The 16,198-nt window shown below is 41.4% G+C and overlaps 1 protein-coding gene across 1 annotated transcript; it reads left to right on the top strand.

Moving 5' to 3' along the window:
• The first annotated feature begins 6,947 nt into the window (after nucleotides 1-6,947).
• sap130a (Sin3A-associated protein a) lies at nucleotides 6,948-15,947 on the top strand. The gene is made up of 21 exons (XM_026345877.1): nucleotides 6,948-7,060; nucleotides 7,679-7,806; nucleotides 7,901-8,166; nucleotides 8,926-9,084; nucleotides 9,367-9,496; nucleotides 9,614-9,729; nucleotides 9,810-9,934; nucleotides 10,216-10,354; nucleotides 10,441-10,531; nucleotides 10,662-10,766; nucleotides 10,875-11,016; nucleotides 11,431-11,537; nucleotides 11,691-11,984; nucleotides 12,088-12,259; nucleotides 12,569-12,667; nucleotides 12,763-13,124; nucleotides 13,233-13,478; nucleotides 13,560-13,685; nucleotides 13,808-13,911; nucleotides 14,014-14,127; nucleotides 14,516-15,947. The coding sequence occupies exons 2-21, from the start codon at nucleotides 7,695-7,697 to the stop codon at nucleotides 14,672-14,674; spliced, it is 3,168 nt and encodes a 1,055-aa protein (XP_026201662.1). The 5' UTR covers nucleotides 6,948-7,060; nucleotides 7,679-7,694; the 3' UTR covers nucleotides 14,675-15,947.
• The last annotated feature ends 251 nt before the right edge of the window (nucleotides 15,948-16,198 follow it).

Below are 16,198 nucleotides of genomic sequence, written 5' to 3' on the forward strand. Positions count from 1 at the left end.
CTTTGGTTTTTCTACCACAGTCAGAAGTCACATCATGAAAGAAGATGAATGAGCCAGCTTCTCTAGCAGTCATACTGTACATGCCCAACCTAAAACCACCCACTATAATGTTGCACATTTTGGACAGCACCTTCTCTTGTGATGTACTCAAAGGTTAACACTGTTTGCTCTTTTACATAGTTGTCTAACGACCACCTGGCTTTCCTGTTTTGTGGGTAACCAGGGGTTTGCATCTTCCATTCTAGCCTCAGTATTTCTGTCCATGCCTCCTGTAGACAGTGGTTACTGACACTAAATGGTTTTTTTCTAATCTGTTGGACAGGTGTTTGATTTTTCTCTATTATGGAGGGAATTCTTCATTTATAAGCCGGGGTGTGTTTTTTTTTTTTTTGGCATGCCAGTCCCTCTGTGATCATCAGTGCCCTCTTTCTTGTCAGCTACCACTACCTTGAACCGTTAACTTTGGATCAACACGCAGAAGCGGTCCTGGGATTTTCAAAGTAAATGTCTCTTCTGATTGTGTAAAATGTCTTTTTTTTATCAGTTCATAGTGCGTTCACAAACACTTTGAATGTGAATATTTTTCTCCTACTTGTTCCTTTCAGCTAGGGAAGACATTCCATAGATGCTACAAATTTTCCTCCTGTTGCCTTTACTTGTTGAATCTGAGTGCCAATTTCTCAGCTCAGCTTCAGTAATAAATCTCTACCTTTTGCACACAAAGCATAGTGGAGTCTGCGAATAACCAGTATTTTGCCCCCATTTGTGCACACACAGATAATATTTCATGACTTTAATGTCAGTATAGTACTTGCTTACTTAGACAAGAGTTTCCACCAAACCGGGAGTGAGAATTAGGGGGTTCTGCAGGTGAAAGGTTATGATTAGATCAGGCAGTGCCACATTTGAGCAACTTAACTAAGGGATGTACATATCTGGAGATGCTGAAATGCTCTATAGTTGTCATGATGGGGGAAAATTCCCTCTTATGTTGTGTTATGTGTAGGCATTCAATGGATCCAGACTCTTAAAGGAATGACTAAAATTGTTGTCAAGTTTGTTACATATTTCAGTATGATTTTGATACTTCCAGTGACTGTGAATGGTTCTCACTCGACAAAGCAGCAGTCATAGTGGATCAAAAACAGATGTCAGTGAAGTAAGCTTAATTCAATTTTGTTACAGTAAAAAAAAAAAAAACCTAAACACAGATTGCATGTAACTGAGTTATGTCAGATAAAAGCAATTATTTTAAAGTTATATAACTTATTTATATAATAATAGTAATAGATGCTTTCTTAAGCCCCTTGGGGAAATTCAGCAGCCAAATTTAAGCATGAAGGCATCAGAGTTTGGTGTCTTGTCCAGGGACACTTTAACTTGTGACCAATCCACCAACCATGGGGATTGCAGACAACTGCCCTACCACTAAGCCACGGCTGCCCCATATAGTTAGTTAAACTTAAAATAACTGCTTTCCACTGACATAACTTTGTTGCGTGTTGCGTTGTTGTTTAGGTTTCATGTTTTTTGAGCTCTATTAGTTTGTCTAACATGATCAGTAAACTGTAGAGTCATGTAAAATAATCTATTTCTCATATTTTTTCATAGTTGACATGGAAATGTGGGTTAACCATGCTAATATACTATCATGCCTTTAAATTTACTGCATTTTTAAAGTCCTGCACTATTTGTATTCTAATGTGAGTAAATCAATGTGTCTGGCAACCATAGAAGGGCCAATTGGTAACAAATCTTCTCTCTGCTTTTGGAGGCATTTGAGCACATTTTGCACTAAAAGCCTGTGTAAATACTTGGAAAAATAACTGTGTTTTGCCTTAATTTCCATGGAGATTCCAAAACTTCCTGCCTCTAGCAGTCATGGAATGTGCCCCCACCCCTTAACTTTTCCACATAAATCAGGGCACCGTCCTCTAATTTTAGGGCTGTTGCTGAGATGAAGCAAACATTTCAGATATTGCAGCAGGCTACTTGCAACATTTTTAAAGTCGGTGTCAATTGCAGCATTATTCAGCTGGCAGGCCAAAGGTATGAAGGTGTTTCGCCTTAGGTGTTCACAGTAGCAGAGCAGCAGCAAGAGCACCCCACCTGTTCTGTCCACGTCTGACTCTTTAGCATCACTTTAGTGTTGTTTCTTTGCCTCAGCTCATTGCTTTGGTTTTTACTGTTTTAATATAGTCTTACTGCATCAGGAACAGTTTGTTTGCAGAGCAAAAACTAAAATAAACCCACTGTACCCCCCTGTCTTTGCACTTAACACCAGAACTACAACATTTGTTGGTGTCCAGCTTGTGAGGAAACTGGGATATTTATAGTGAAAAAGACAGATTTCCCTCAAAGCTTTGTGGAGATCAGAACAGAAACTCAAAATGACTGTAAATGTTGCTGTGGGTCTGCTGGATGAATAGACAACTGTTAGGTAACATGTTTGTCATATTAATCTTTAAGGTGACATGTTTACAGCTTGCAGGTGATTTAGGTTTAATGGGGGAGATTCAGGCACTTGCAATTGTCTAATGAAGACCATAGACAGGCTTTATGTTTTTTTTGGTCTTGACTTGGTCTTGTGCTGTATTTGGTCTATTTATAGACTGTGTAATTCATCTTTACTGTTACTTCCACTACTAATTCTAATCTTAACCTACAGTGGCACGAACATGTATGTGAACCTTTTGGAATTTCTTTGGACGTCTCATGTGTGGCTCTCTTCAAGTTGTTCCATAGCAACTCTATTGGGTTGAGGTCTGGGCTCTGACTTGGTCACTCCAAAAGGCGGATTTTGTTTTTCTGAAGCCATTCTGTTGTGTGTTTTGGGTCATTGTCCTGTAGCATCACCCAATGTTTACAGCGTTTTAGCTGATGTATAGACATTCTCACATTATTCTGAAGATGTTTTTGATACTTAGGAATTCATTTTCCCCTTAATCACTGCAAACTGGCCACTTCCTGATACAGCAAAGCAGGCCCAAATCATGATGTTTCCTCCACCATACTTTATGATTGGGATGATGTTTTCTTGCTGTGACCTTTTTACACCAGATGTCGTTCTGTGTCCTTTCCAATTCCTTAAATATAGTTTCATCATACTACAAAACACTTTGCCATTACTGCTGTGGAGTGTCAATGTGCTCTTTGGCAAACTTCAGGTGTGCAGCAATGTTCTCTTTCTTCTTCTTTCATGGTGTCCTGCCATAGACACCCTGCTTGTTCAATATTCTACGTACTGTAGACTCATGAACACAGATTTTAGCCAGTTCCAATGATGCTTCCAAGTCTTTGTCACTCAGGGTAATTTCTTTACCTCATTGATGAGTGTTTGTTGTGCTCTTGGTGTAATTTTGACTTGCCGCCCATTTCTTGGTAGAGTAGCCACAGTCCCAAAGTGTCTCCATTTGTAGATTGTTTGTTTAACTGTAGAATGGTGAATTAAAGTCTTTGAAATCACTTTGTAACCCTTTCCAGCTTTATGTAAATCAACAATTCTTGACTGTATAGCCTCTGAAAGCTCCTTGTGGTGAGACACAGCTCACATAAGCGTATTCTTCTTGTCAAAAAGTTAGAGTGTTTTTTGTCAGTCAAAGTAGCTCTACTGCACCCCCTCAAACTAATTATCTTAATGTATGTTAACACTTGACTCCAATTAGCTTTTTTGAGGTCAAAGGGTTCACATACTTATTCCACTAGCACTATGAGGTTTTTATGGTTGTTCTCAATAAAGACACGAAAGATCTGAATTCTTTTTGAGTTATTAGTTTAGGCACATTATATTTCTTAATACTTTTGACTTAGATGAAGATCAGATCACATTTTATGACAAATTAATGCTACTGCTACTGTATAACCCTTGACCACTTCTACATTTGGCGAACAAAATCACTCAGAGCAGTGTCTATTAAACCTGTTTGAGGTGCCATGCTTTTTGGCTGTTTGCAGTCTAGGACTGCCAGTGGTTTCCAGTGAATCAACTGAGCTGCCAAATCCAGAAAGACTGATTCACTATAGGAGAAAGAGTGAGTAGATGAGTCAGTGTTTGGTGTCTGGACAACACAGAGTACCTTGATGTCTCTAGGCTAAACGAAGACAATAGCACCTGAGTCAGCAGCAAAGATCAGACGCTGTTTAGCCAGGTGCAAACTAGTTACCTGTGAAAAGTCTGTTTCTTTGTCTAAAGTGACAATGAGCAATTAACAATGCAGACGAATGAGTTAGTATGTCACATGACGGAAATCATTAGAACATAACAAAGAAATTAGGGTAACTGTGAGAAATAAGTAGGCTCCATTTTCCCTGAGAATCAGCAGATACATGTTAATACTTTGATGACATAAAAGCTTAGGCTGAACTTTCCTCACTGTGGTCAATTCGTACTCAGATTTAAAAAGTTAGAATTAAAGTTTCCCCCTTATCGTCTTTTTAGTGAAAATAAATTCCACTCGAGCTTCATTTCAACCTACATTATTTTCTCACCCAGTTAGCACTAATATCCAAAGAATGATTGTCATGAGGGTTTCACAAGTTCCTGGTTAAAGCCACATACCAACAGGTGGATGTCAGTGAGTGAGTGAGCACAGCTGGGGAATTTAGTGGCCATGCCTCAGCATGCAATAATGTGTTATATAAGTCTTCATGGCCCAGGTGCATTGTAAGTAAATGATGATGTATTTGAATAGTCCTCTGTGGTATTGAGACGTTGTGTTGTCATTAGCAACAAATAAAATACACACAGTGCATGAAAAAACGTTGTCATGTCTGCAGTAATAATCAGTAACAGTGTGTATGATACATGTTTGAGTTTACAAGGTGTGTCAGCCTCTTATCAATCTTTATACAAAGATGTATGCTGTTTTCTCCTGTCGCTCACAAACAGAGGCACCAATGTCTCCTGGGTAGGTGTGCAAGGTGTACAGCTGGCCTGATGTTAGACCTGCACCACTTAGGGGACAACATGCTGTCAGTTACAGTATAGTACACACATGAAGTTCACAAAAAAAAAAAAAAAAAAAAAACATGTCAAGAAAAAAGCTTCCTGCTGGAGGGGGCACACTCTGTATAAATTATATGAATTTATTTATTTATAGTATACTACAAATGCATTTCTACTGCAAGATACCATTATTATAATAATCTATTTAGACATATTACTGAAAATTTCATAGTACATTTAGTAGAAAATTGCTGAGTAAATAGAATTCACAACAAGTCTATAGCACACAACAAATCAGGTACTTGTTGTATGCAAATAACAAGAAGCAGTACAGTGTATAAGTACTGGGACAGTGACACCGATTGGTGTGTTGGATCTCCATTCCTGCTGATGCATGTCTGATATAAAATAATGGTTTGATTTTTATCTGTGGGGGCTGATATATCCATGTTGGGTGTATGCATGCTGGCTGCAGGTAATTATTAGCCACATAATCATATCCTGGAACACTGTTACTGTTGTGGTTGCTACCATTGTATATTGATGTGTGTCATGTTTACAGAAGGTTTACCAGTTCTTTTCTTTGTCTTTTTGTAATTTTTCTATTCTTTTTGGTTACATATGGAACTTGCTGCATAACAAACTGTTATAATCACTAATTCAATCTTCTTACGCATAAAGTCATTGGCAAAAATTTCACATCTTGATTTAATTATTAATGATTAATTATAAGCTGGGTTACTACTATTTCACATGATATCGCACAATGCTTTGTTTTTACGGCTTAATGTTACAGTTATATAATTAACGAATGCTCACACATAAAACCTTTTGTAATAGGGCCAGTTTACTGTAATATTTAGATCAGTATTACCATTGTGTTAAAAAAAAAAACATAGAAATATTCAAAAAAGCAAATATGCATTATAAAACGTCATTTGACTTGTGGGTGTTGTGTGTAACATTCCCAATATCTCTGTTCTATTCAAGTGCCTCATAACAAGACAGTATGACACTGACTGTGTTTACACGCACTTAAGTAACCAGGTTACTTTAAATCTGTGTATTTTTGTAATAACTGTTGCTCACTATTTGCGTCGGAACAGACTTAACATGTGGCAAAGAAATTCAATTCTCCAGGAGAAATTTACCTGTGTTTCTCCAATCCCATATTACAATTACAGAAAATAGTTTTATGATTTATATGCCAATTAAGATAACCCAGGAGAGCTGACTGTAGCCTTGTTGCATGTAAAGGCACAGGATGAGTCTCGATGCACAAAATCAGCGCCCTGAAACTGAAGCAGCTAAACAGAACTCAGACATCATTCATTTTATTATGTGTGCTGGGAAAAAATGTCTTCTCTTTACCTAAAGGTCAAAGTCCTGGGACATGTCTGCTGCTGGCTACTGCCCTCCAGTGTTTAGTTTAAGACGTTGCAGTAGCACTAGTGCAGACAGGAGGTCCAGCACCATCACACCCGGCTGCTGACTGCAGTCAGTGTGGAAAAGCGGGACACTCTCCCCGGACTGCTACGACCTGCTAAACAGCTGAACCCGCAGGCTACCGGGGTTACAGCTTTTACTGCTCCCCGTTAGCCGTGTTCCTGCACGGTGCACACCTTACCTATGATTTCATGTAACATTACATTAACAATAATAATAATACATTTACGTTTTTGTTTAAGTGAATGCGTACTTCTTCTGGCGCTTTAAATGCAATATATGCAGCTGTTGGCATTTGTTTGTTTACATTGTAGTGTTGTAGTTCTCTCACCACCGGTCGATGATGGTCTACGTACAATAATTATTGTCTAACAGTGACATATTGTCCACACTGTTGTTAGCAGCAGCTTTAGCTTTAGCGCTGCTGCTAACACGGACCACGTGACCATGGTGGAGCCTGACGTAGCGGTCCTTCGAGAGGCTCCCCTCCCTGGTGCAGGCTGTGATTGGTCAGAAGGGGGGAACTCTCTCCTCTGATTGGTGGAGTGAAGCAGGGAGGTCCCGTTCTTTTTGAGCGTTCTTCCGGCTTACATGTTGGGGAAAAAAGAAAAGACGAATGGAAAAAAAATAATCCACACAGCGACTATTACCCATTAACTATTCAATACGGTAACGTCTACACTCATACAGAATCGTGCATGTCTATGTAGTCATATGTAGCGTATGCTGTTGTAGTCTTTCACATGCTGATTTAACACGAGAAGAAGGAGTAGCAGTGTTAGCGATTCTAACCTTAGCCTGCTGCTAGCTAAGATGGCTAGCCAACACGGTAACGTTAGCTTTTTAGTTTAAACGTTGCCCGTGAAAAACAGCGACCACCGTCAGAACTGTCTGACTGGGTATAAATCGATTGTGGTCATTTTGATCCAGACACTAGTCAAACAACCACGGCTCCATGAACTATAACTTGAGATTTTCCTAAGTAACGTTTCAGTTGTCGAACAGTCTTGTTATGGGTTGTTGCCCCTTTGCAGGTTAAACAAAGATCCATTAATGCTCTTGTCTTGGTTTTAACATTTAAACGTGTTTATAGCAGGTTTCAGTAAGGCCAGCTCCAGGTTTTCGTTGTTAAGCTAGCGTTGACTGGTAACGATAATGTTAATATCCCGCAGATCCCTGTTTACGTCCCCGCGCCGCCTGTTAGTGGTAAAACTGATAACGTTACTGATCGTAAGATCTTAGAAATACTCAGTGCTGAATAAATGAGTAATTGTAACGTTGTTTCAGGTCATAAGTAGATAACATGAGCTCCCAGCAGTTCCCCCGACACGTTCTGCCTCCTTCCAGCGGGGGGGGACCTCAGATCCCTGCTGCAGGAAACCTTGTGTCTGTCAGTCAGCCATCAAATCCCCCAGGTAACCGAGATACACCGAAAAGATTTGCAGGATGCTTCACTTAAGATAAGGAAGACATCTGTGGTTTGATATGCTATTCAATTATTTTCCATAGCTGGACCAGATGGGGACAGCAATCGGGATACTGATCATGGGCAGCAGGACCACCCACCTGCCGGCGGTGGGGGAACCTTGTCTTTTAGAGATGACAAACAGGAGACTATGATGGTCAGGCCTTACCCACAAGTACAGACACATGTCCAGGCACAAGCGGCTCCCCAGACTGTGTCCATCCAGCCTGGCACACCTGTAACTGTACCTGCCCCCTCTGTACACCACGCACAGGGGCAGCCTGCAGTCCTCACTGAGGGACAGATGAAGGTGAGACATATTTCTTTGACTGTCCAAACCTGTAGATGTTTTGTATGCATAGTTACAGTAGAATAGGAAACGCTTGATGACCAGTGTTGATTCATTCTCCCAGAAAGTGTTAATTATAACTAGGTCATGCTAGAACATTTCTGAAGTTAAAAGCTTGGCTGGGTTATTTCTTGGGCTGAGTCAGGATTTGTACGGGACAATCTGCATGGATAATGTTAAAATATGTATGGATTTAAGAAGTAACTGTTTGCTCTCCCCATCCCAGCATCTTACTCACCAGACAGAGACAAGACTGAAGATAGGTTTCATTTTAAAATGTTCTTGATATTGTTCGGTTTAGCCTGTGTTGGCTTGTTTAGTGTCAATTGGTCCAGGATGGAAATCTGCGATGAAACCTGGATACAGAAATGGTTGTTAAGATCAGTGATGCAGACAATGAACTGAAAAGGATATTACAGCCTTTGAGTTGTGAGGTCTGTTTTTTTTTTAAGGTCCATTAAATTCTCATTATTTAATTTCAGAAGATAAAATATTGTTTTATTAATTATTTGCAGTGACAGCTGCAGCTTGTAGTGCGTCTGGTTACAGTTTCAGCTCAGTTAGTAATGAATGGAAAGCAAACAGTTGCTGCATCTGGACAGTTTGGACAGACAATTATGTTGCTTAATAACTGACTGACCAGAAAATCATAGAGTATTTGTTTTTTTTTTTGTTTTTGTTTTTTTTTTGTTTTTGTTTTGTTTTTTTTTTCCTTTAAAGGCTGTTCTGAAGTCACCTATGCCAAGTCGTCTTATTGCCCCAGCACCAGCTTCCAACCAGGCTCATATTCCTAAGGTGCCTGGCCATATTACGGTCACTATAGAAAGCAGTATTGCTACAACTACGTCTATCCCTGTGGCAACCATCAGTGGTCAGCAGGTGAGTTAACTGTACAGTTGCTATCAGTGTACAGTGGTAGAAAATCTTATGATCCTGTCCCTTTTGCACACTTCATTGTGCTGTAGATGTATTCCTAAGTGGAAAAAGATGGCATTTATATTTTATTATTATTATTTTCATTTTGCCATAATGGTCCATTGAGTGTCGCCTGATGGGCAGTTTGATTCAAAAGGAGACCTGTACCACATTGTTGTAAAAACGCGAATGCATCATTTTTAGCCACTGTATTTTATTGTATGTTTTTTGATGATTGTATTTTAGGGTCACTCCAGCAGTTTACACCATCTGGTGCCAGCTGCTAACATACAGATCATTAGAGGCAGTGCCCCTGCACTGCAGATTGGGACCTCTACAGTCCCTCCCCAGACTTTCACATCTCATTTACCTCGAGGTATGCATGATGTAATAACAATATGCCTGATCTTTGCATGTCTGTGAAACAGTAATCCATGTATCACTCATTTGTTGGAGTCCATCATGCTACATCCATATACTTGTCGTCCTGTAGGGGCTGCTGCAGCAGCTGTTATGTCCAGTGCCAAAACTGTCCTGCGACCAGCCACTGGAGCAAGTGCAGGCCCTGGGCAGCAAGCAGTACAGCACATAATCCACCAGACTATTCAGGTACTTTTTATCAGAAGTAATATAAGTATTGTTGGCATTCAGAAACATTATGAGTAACAGGGTCATACCTCTGTCTCCAGTCTCGCCCTACTGTGACAACATCTACTGCTGTGCTTCCAACTGTGGTGGCTCCCATTTCTACTACTAGAACACAGTCCCCAGTTATTAATCCAACTGTTACACACTCTGCAGAGGTGGCACATGGGTAAGTGCAGGAATTTGACTTCATATGAAAATAATAAAAGTGGTGATAATTTGGTCTGTACTTTATTTAGTATTAAGTTGTTTAGATGTAGAAGACATGGCTAATATTATTTTTATTATTATTACGCAGATTCTTTGAGATTAAACAGCTTGAGTTGGTTGACAGTTTAGGCAAGACTTTATGCAAAATGAATAAAACTCCCCTTTTGAATCTATAACCCCTTACAGGTATGAACAGTAATGTACTTGGTCACTAATTAATTGACTTTTTGACTCTTGCAGGCGTCCTGCACTGACCATTCACACCCCTGCCACTGTTCAGAGGCCTCAGACATCCCGTGACACTGCCGCACGAATCACACTGCCGTCACACCCAGCAATTGGAGGTCAAAAGTCTCAGCCTTCGCACACCTTGACCCAGGTTTGTGCTTTTGATGGCTGGCTACAGAATTAATGAATAGATATTTACACAGTGATCTAAATAATTATATTATTTGTGCCCCACAGAAGTCCATCTTCAGCACTGTGACACCAGTAGCTGCAGCAACTGTGGCACCAATTGTTGCCACTAACACAGTGCCATCAACCACCACAATAGGTATTTTATTAATGAGTTAAAAAAAATAATTATCATAATCAGAACAATCATAGTCTCAGACTATAGTATAAGATCAAAAGAATTGAAATTGGGAAGTTGATCTTGCTAATTATGTTTTCTTGGTGTTTAGGCACTGTACCACATACCCAAATGACCAATAGCACTATTGTGACCATGACAATGGCCTCCCACTCCTCTCATGCTACAGCAGTAACCACCTCTACCATACCTGTTGGTAAGCTGGCACTCTTGTCCCACCAATCTTCAACACACTTGTGTGCTTTATAAGCAGGGGGGGTTTATGGTAAATCCTTGATTTTAACCCTTGTGTTTTTGTCTATAGCTAAAGTGGTCCCTCAGCCCATCGCTCACTCTTCATCCCGTGTGCAGCCCGACTACACAGGAGAAAGACCGAGCCTCATCCCTATGTCAGGCCTTAGGTCATCTCCTAATCCTGTCACCATGGAAGCCAGAAGTGACAATAGGTGAGCACAGCTTGATTTTCACTCACAGTGACACAGTGTCAATGTCCAGATAAATCAACAGAAAAGTAACATAGGTCTAAGGCGCTACACTAAAATCACTGTAGTTCATGAACAGACTGTATTTACAGATCATGGTAAATGGTCTGCACTTTTCTACCTAGCTCTTTAGCTCTTTACACTGCCTCTCATTCCCCCATTCACACACACACCAATGGCAGAGCAGACCTGACTCACCTCAACTTGGGGTTCAGTATCTTGTGACACGGCAGCCGGGAATCGAACCACCAATCCTGTGATTGGCAGACAACTGCTCTTCCTATTGAGCTACAGCCACCCCCTATGGCTGACGCGTATCATATTAATAGCTCATGAATGGATACTAATCCATATTATTGCTTTATGTTTTCTTTTTAGGCCCTCTGTGCCAGTGCAGTTTCAGTATTTCTACTCGTCATCGTACCCTCTGACACACACCTACACCCCCATCACCACCACTGTATCCACCATCCGCCAGTATCCTGGTAAGCATTCCTGACCACTCCTGATTTTGTAGACTTGACATATAAAACTTGAACTGACAAATTGATATTTGCAAAGTGTGTGGAATTCTGTTAAGAAACCGTATGACTTAATATGTTGAAGATCTCATTTTAGTTATATTTCCATTATCCAAGTTACTCCTCAAGCTCCAAGTTCAGCACTGCCCACCCAGCCTGGTGTAGGCGTTGCCACCACTGTCCATCTAAACCACATGCAGCTGATGGCAGTGGATCGCATTGGTCTGCCCTCAGCACAAATCAGCACCCAAGGCATCCAGCCAGCACCAATTACTGCGCAGGGTATTCAGCCAACACCGATTGGAGTGCAGGGTCTGCACACATCTGGGTCAATCACCACACAGGGAATACAGCAGACACCCATAGTCACTCAGCAGCAGCAGCAACAACCGCAGTCTGAAGCTAAACCTGGTAATGACTAAATGAACACCGTGTAATGGTGCTGATGACTCTGTACTAAAGCAAGCACTGTAACTAAGTTGGCCGTTGGTAATGCATGTTTTATTTCATTCAGGAGTTGTTTTGGCTGAGGGCTTTGTAGCTAGCCCCATCAGCAGCACATTCAGCACCACCCAACCAGTAGCCACCATGGTGCAAGCACACACTCAGGGAGGAGTAGGAGGAACTCCCACCCTGGTCTCCTCCCCTAGACCCAGCATCCTCCGCAAGAAACCTGCTAATGAAAGGTGAGTATACAAACCCCAACCCTAAAAATTGGAAGCAGACTGCTCTGTACACTGATGTACCTTTGTACTCTCTTAACTTCAGTGGCACATTGTCAACATGTTGCCATTAGCATAAGATATGTCCATATATATATATATATATATATATATATATATATATATATATATATATATATATATATATATATATATATATATATATATATATATATATATATATATATATATATGTGTGTGTGTGTGTATAAAGTTTTATTAGCTCTTGCACTAAAAGGGTGATGTAATGTTTGTCCTGTCTGTGTGTTTCAGCTGTGTTCGGAAGAACCTGATCCCTGCTCAACCCAGTGAGTCCAGCAGTGCTAGGATTGAGAGTGCTGTAAGAGGAGCAGGATCTCCCCGGCCTGCAGGGTGAGCTTCTGCCTCCATGACAGCATCCACATTCACATCCTGTTGTTATCAGTTCTGATACAAGTCTGAAACTTGACATTCTCCATTCTTCTTAGTGTGAAACCCAAAGCTGAGGTGCACATGGCAGTGGCCCCTCCTGTCATGGCTACAGTGGAAGCACTACCTTCTCAGGGAGGAGAGCAGCAGGCCATGTCTTCTAACACCCAGCACCTTGCCCAAGCCATTCCTACGATGCTCGCCACGCCAGGACCTGTGCCTCCCTCTCAGCCCTCTACTGTCCTCTCGGCATTGCCTGCTGCCATGGCTGTAACGCCCCCTGTCCCCGCTTCAATGGCCAACACTGTGGCCTCCCCTACTCAGCCTGCAGCCAGTAGTACTGCAGCCTGTGCTGCCAGCTCCACCTGTCCAGATGTGAAAATCAAGCAGGAGGTGGAGACCATGGACACCTCCCAGCCAGGTGAGGAGTCCTTCACATGTTATCAGTGATGTGATGTGGGCAAATACTGAATGTGGAGACAAGGAAGTGTATATACAAGTGAATAAACTGTGCGTCTCTTTCCAACAGACCCCAATGCAAACTTGTCATCAGCCTCAGCCCTCACCACCCAGACCTCCACCCTAATTGCTCCTGCCACAGGCGATCTGATCACTGGGGCTTCCCCGAGGAAGAAGCCCCGCAAACAACAGCATGTTATTTCTACAGAGGAGAGCGAGATGGTGGAGACCAACAGCACAGATGAAGAGAAGGCCCCAGGCAGGCCCATTACTGGCAGGGCTGAGCGGCGTGAATCTCCACCAAGGGAATATGTTGGTATGTATTCTTTTGGTTAGTGTGCTTCTAAGAAGGGAACCATCTGCACTGTTATGTTTCAACTGTGTTTTTGTCCATCAGATGAAGAAGGAGTGCGTTATGTGCCAGTCAGACCTCGGCCTCCTGTTACCCTTTTGCGACACTATCGTAATCCCTGGAAGGCAGCCTACCACCACTTCCAGAGGTACAGCGACATCCGGGTGAAAGGTCAGTTGCTCATTCACAAAGACTAAATTACCTGCTCTTCGTAGGTTGTCTAACATCATTTAGCTAATGAGAATAAAGGATGGCACATATCTCTCTAACAAAATAATGTGCTCCTCTCTCAGAGGAGAAGAAGGGCACCTTACAGGATATGGCCAACCAGAGAGGGGTAGCATGCAGAGCACAAGGCTGGAAAATTCATCTGTGTGCTGCACAGCTCAGGCAGTTGGTGAGTGCTGGTCCTGGATTACATCTTTCTACATTACATCCTCTCTCCATTCATGTTGACAGGTGACTTTCTTTTCACTGTTGATTATTACTTTTTTTGCAGTCAAGTTTGGAGCACGATGTTTACAGCCGCCTCTCCACCCTTCAAGAGGGCCTGATTCCTAAGAAGAGGGCGGGCACTGACGATGACCTTCACCGAATCAACGAGCTCATACAGGTAAGGTTGATGGAACAGACTGGGAAAGTCATCAGTGAACAAGAAGAATAAAACTGCGGAAGTCTATCGTCTCGTCGCATTTTGCGGAGACAGAATTGAAAATGGGTGTCGATTGATTTATTTAGTACATGAACAAAATGGGCCTGTTTTTTTATTTTCCTGTTTGTTTGCTACAGTTATATGCAAGTTAAACAAGAGCTGTTGAAACTGCATTATTCAACTCCACTGGCAGTGGCCAATAGCTGTGCATGCACACGAGAGAAGTCGTCTTGTCTCTCCTTGCAGCAGCTGCCGGTTATCTTCAGAGTGGAAACAAAGAGGCAGCACGAGAGAAGACCTCGAATGTGTAATATTCTCAGCTCACCTATGACTGCGTGTTTGTCCTCAGGGTAACATGCAGCGCTGTAAGCTGGTGATGGACCAGGTGACCGAGGCCAGAGACACCATGATGAAAGTGCTTGACCACAAGGAGAAAGTGCTGAAGCTGCTCAACAAGAACGGTGCAGTTAAGAAGTCCTCCAAACTGAAGCGCAAAGAACGAGCGTAACCTGGACCTTCTCTTCTGTCAACAGCCACCACCATCTCCTTTCTGGAGGCGGTGAAGGAGCTGCTCAGAATTTGGTGCTATGATTTGCTACATACAATCGTGTGCACCCTCCCTATCTGCCGGACAGAGAGAAAGTAACCAGAGGGCTTCACGAAGCAGAAAGGTCCACCAGGAACAGGTTCTCATTAAAGGCACAGTGCACACATTGAGCGTGGAACATCGTAGGTTGCATTAGTGTGGCCAACTCATCGGCCATTTCACTGTCCCCTCTCTTTTTTTTTTTTTAATGAATAACCCAGAGACCATTTTTACTAACTTAGGCTCAGCTGCATCCTTCAAGACATTATTAGAAGCTGCCACGTTGCGTTTCTGTGATATTTTCCACTACAGGCAGGTGCATTAAATCCCTGTGAGTGATCAAAGAATTCCAGTGAAGGTAAATGACCTTAGAGTGACAATTAAACTTTCTCAAAATAATCTAAAAAGGAGTCCTTTAACAAACTACAGCCTAATCTCAACTGCTCTTTTCATCAATCTGTGCCTTCATTTTGTCATTGAAATGGACAAAGACTTGGGAAAGCAGTTCCACACACTATCAAAATATTCTGAAAATATTATTCAAACACAAAGGTCAGGATAGTTTCACTGCTTCCTTGTTTATCTAGTGTGAATAAACAATAAACCTATCAGCCTCAAGTTTAGCTGTAATCTAAAACATAACGAATTACTTACATGAGTTGAGATATAACAAAAGGACAGTTAGAGAAATGTGGCAAATGAAACTCATTTGCGTACAATAAAAATGCTCTTAAAGGATAAATAGCTAGGATGGTTGTCTGAAAATGCAAAACTAACATGTACAGCTGCCACAAATCATCCAATTAATCTAAAATAAATGGGCGTCACAGTGGCAAAAAACTGTCCTTTGATTTGGTTTCAGAAGGTTCAGTGCTGAAACAGAGAGTGAGTAAACTCGTGTGATTACAGTGATGAATAGACTTGACGTGAATCACTGTAAATGTGCTTTTGGTTTTTCCATTGACCGAGTTCTTTTCAAATTTTGTACTAAGTGAAACATTTTGTGCTGTGTGATGTGCTCCGCCTCATTTTGCAGTGTAACGATATTAACATCATGAGATGAAGTGAGCCTGAAGCATTCAGCTATTGTACATTGTTTTTGTCTGTGTAATTATAGTAAAGATACTTAAACAATACAATATACACTGTAATGTTTTTCATATTGTTGTGTCTTCATAAAGTTCTCGAAGTGAAACTTCATTCTGGTGCCAAGTAAAGTGGAGAAATCAACCATACCTGAAGACAAATTGTGAAATTGCATCATAAATTCAAGGTGTTTCAAGGTGGACAAGTGTTACATGAATTACAGCCATTGTCAGACACACACACACACACACACACCTATTTTTGGTGGCTCATAAAAATGTGGAACAAATGGTTGACAAGCAGCATGTTTAAGTGTGGCCTGTTTCCTTATTATTCTACGACTAATCAAGCAGATAAAAG

Source organism: Anabas testudineus, chromosome 4 (genome assembly GCF_900324465.2).
Source record: "Anabas testudineus chromosome 4, fAnaTes1.2, whole genome shotgun sequence".
Taxonomy (NCBI): Eukaryota; Metazoa; Chordata; class Actinopteri; order Anabantiformes; family Anabantidae; genus Anabas; species Anabas testudineus.